This window comes from Physeter macrocephalus, chromosome 14 (assembly GCF_002837175.3).
Source record: "Physeter macrocephalus isolate SW-GA chromosome 14, ASM283717v5, whole genome shotgun sequence".
Classification (NCBI taxonomy): domain Eukaryota; kingdom Metazoa; phylum Chordata; class Mammalia; order Artiodactyla; family Physeteridae; genus Physeter; species Physeter macrocephalus.
In genome coordinates, this window is record NC_041227.1 from 87,819,275 (window position 1) to 87,821,936 (window position 2,662).

The 2,662-nt window shown below is 49.1% G+C and overlaps 1 protein-coding gene across 1 annotated transcript in view; it reads left to right on the top strand.

Annotated features, from left to right (window-relative positions):
• Positions 1-2,662, top strand: part of RCVRN (recoverin) — an 8,030-nt gene that overhangs the window by 1,526 nt on the left and 3,842 nt on the right. Inside the window, exon 2 of the mRNA XM_007104354.3 lies at positions 2,207-2,318. Within this exon, the coding sequence (XP_007104416.1) occupies positions 2,207-2,318 (112 nt within the window). The remainder of the gene's footprint in view (positions 1-2,206; positions 2,319-2,662) is intronic.

The window sequence follows — 2,662 nt, forward strand, 5'->3', positions numbered from 1 at the left end:
CCGCGTACCACTTTAAAAAAAAAAAAAAAAAAAGAAAATAACCTTTAATTTCATTATCCAGAGAAAACTACTGTCAACATATGGGTATACTCCTTTCCAATCTTCTATCTGTAGATTTAAAAATAATTTTAGAACTATGACATAGTCACATACGGTTTTTAGTATACTTTTTTCAGCCACTATTTTATTATGAATGTTTTCAATATCAAACTCTTTAATAGCTGCTTAGAATTCCATCTTCTGAACATGCCATAAAATTATTTAACCATCCCTATATTTTTGGACAACGAAGATGCTTCTATTTTTTCCTATTATATCATTTCTATTTCCCTTCATTTAGTATCGTTTTACAGGATCTTTTTTTGCCCCACTACCCCATGCCACTTGCCACTTATTTCTCTAATTCCATTGTTAGAGAGAGAATATTTTTCATATTTTATATAATTTTTGATGCATTTGCAATCCTGCTTTCATTTGCACAGTTCTTCCACCCTTATTAGGAGAAACCATAAATGAAATAGCTAAGCATGCAGCTTGTGGTAAGTGGACCCTGCTTGGGCCTCCCATTAGGGGCAGGTGTGTGTGGGAACCTCGCTGGCCTCCGGGCGCGGCCTGTAGAACAAGCTCCCCTGGATTGGCAGGTGGCCTGGGATGGGGACCACTCCCTCAGAACCACCTACAGGATGCCAGGCCCAGCGGAGGCCTACAAGTTGGTGCTCCTTCAGGGAAAGGAGGAGTTGGGGGAGGAGAGAAGGAGGGGAGCTGAGGCTGTGCAAGACGATGCCGAGCCTCTACTATTCACCAGGTTCAAGGTCACTGGCCTGGGAGTCCGAGTTAAGGATTCTAGTCCCAACTACTTCACCACCAAACTGCATGGCCTCGAGAAAACCATATAATCTCCCAGCGCCCAGGGTGAGGATGCAATTGTTCATTCTCGGTCCATTCACCAAGGCCCTGACAGTCCATCCTCGGCGTTAGAAGCGGGATGGGCCGGCAGCCAGTCACTCCTAGCCTTTAGCCGTCCAGCCTGCACATGGTTCCCTGGCTCAGAACAGACAGAGGAGTTAAGGGAGCCTCTGCACTTCAGCGCTGGGAACCTCTGAGCTCTGAGCGCTGTCAGCAAGGCTGCTGTCCCAGCTGCTGGGTTTGGTTTCCTTGCTTCTCTTGTTACGGCACAGGGAGCTGAAAGGGGGCTTCTAAAGCTGCTGATCTTCCCTCCAGGTTAATTTCACAGGCATTACTGCCCCTGCCTGGCTGGCTCCCCAATGTCTCCAAGGCCTGGTGGAATCCTAGTAACCTGGAGCTGAAAGGGCACATCGAGACCACCTTGTCCCTTTCCCTGATCACAGGTCGGGAGGCACTTCCTTCTTTGCTGGATATTGTCCATCCAACTCCTTTATTAATGAGACTAGAGGGAGGTGAGACGGATCCTTGAGCTTTAGACTAAATCTTTCTCTGGATCCCTCCCTGAGCAGGAGGGTAAATGAGGGGCTTCCCGAGACCTTCCCCAGCCCCTAGCATGCTCTCCAAGACATTCCAGAATAGCACGCGATTCAAGTACAGAGGTTCTAGAACCAAACTTGCCTGGCTTAGAATCTCCACTCTTCTGCTTCTGGCTGGGTGACTTCTAACAAGTTAGTTGGCTCAGTTTCTTCCTCTGTGAAATGCGGCCAATAACCCCCACCTCATAAACTTGTCATGAGTTTACAGGTAAAAGCGCTTAGAAAAGTGGCAGGTGTTAATCACTTAACAAATATTAGCCCTTACAACCAAGGTACCACCTGGACCCAGAAGAAGCCGTTTTATATTCTAAAACTTCTGGGGAGTGGGGTTAAAGGTACCAGTACCCAAATTGCAGCCTCGGGGCTGCAATGGGATTATCATCAGGAAGTTTTTGATTCTTATTTTCATTTTTTTTAATAAGATGAAAGTAATATGTCTACAGGGGCAGGAAATTCAAACAGTGCAGAAAGGGACAAAATAAGAAGGGAAAGCCGTCTTCACCCCTCCCCCACATTCCCTGTCCCTTCTGAGGATCTCAGAAGTACAGATGCCCCTTCCCCACCCCCAGGAACTTGGATTCAGTAGGGCGGGCTGGGGCCTGAGCATCTGCATTTTAATCTCTGCTGTGGCGCATCCTGGTTAGCGACATGGGTTTCCCCAGAATTACTCCCTCTCATGGGTTCTCCCTCTTGATTCGGTGCAGGCTATTTTCAAGATGATCAGTCCTGAGGACGTGAAGCATCTTCCGGAAGATGAGAACACCCCGGAGAAGCGAGCTGAGAAGGTCTGGGGGTTCTTTGGCAAGAAGGATGATGGTGAATTACTTCTCCTTCCTAGCCTTTGATTTCACAGTCATGGGCTGTGTCCTAGAGATCCCTACAAGATGGACCCTTCCGAGTCCAGTGCCCACGCAGGACCGAGGACCCCTGCTCCTACTGCTGCGGGGCTGTCGGAAGGGCTTCTGTGGGGAGTGAGCAGAATGGTCAGCGGGTAGTTGTGGGACCCCCCGTGGAGCTGTTGGGAAAACGGCACCGCATCTCACCTCTCATAAAACTCCATCCCTGGGCTTCCGTGGTGGCGCAGTGGTTGAGAGTCCGCCTGCCGATGCAGGGGACGCGGGTTCGTGCCCCGGTCCGGGAGGATCCCACGTGCCGCGTAG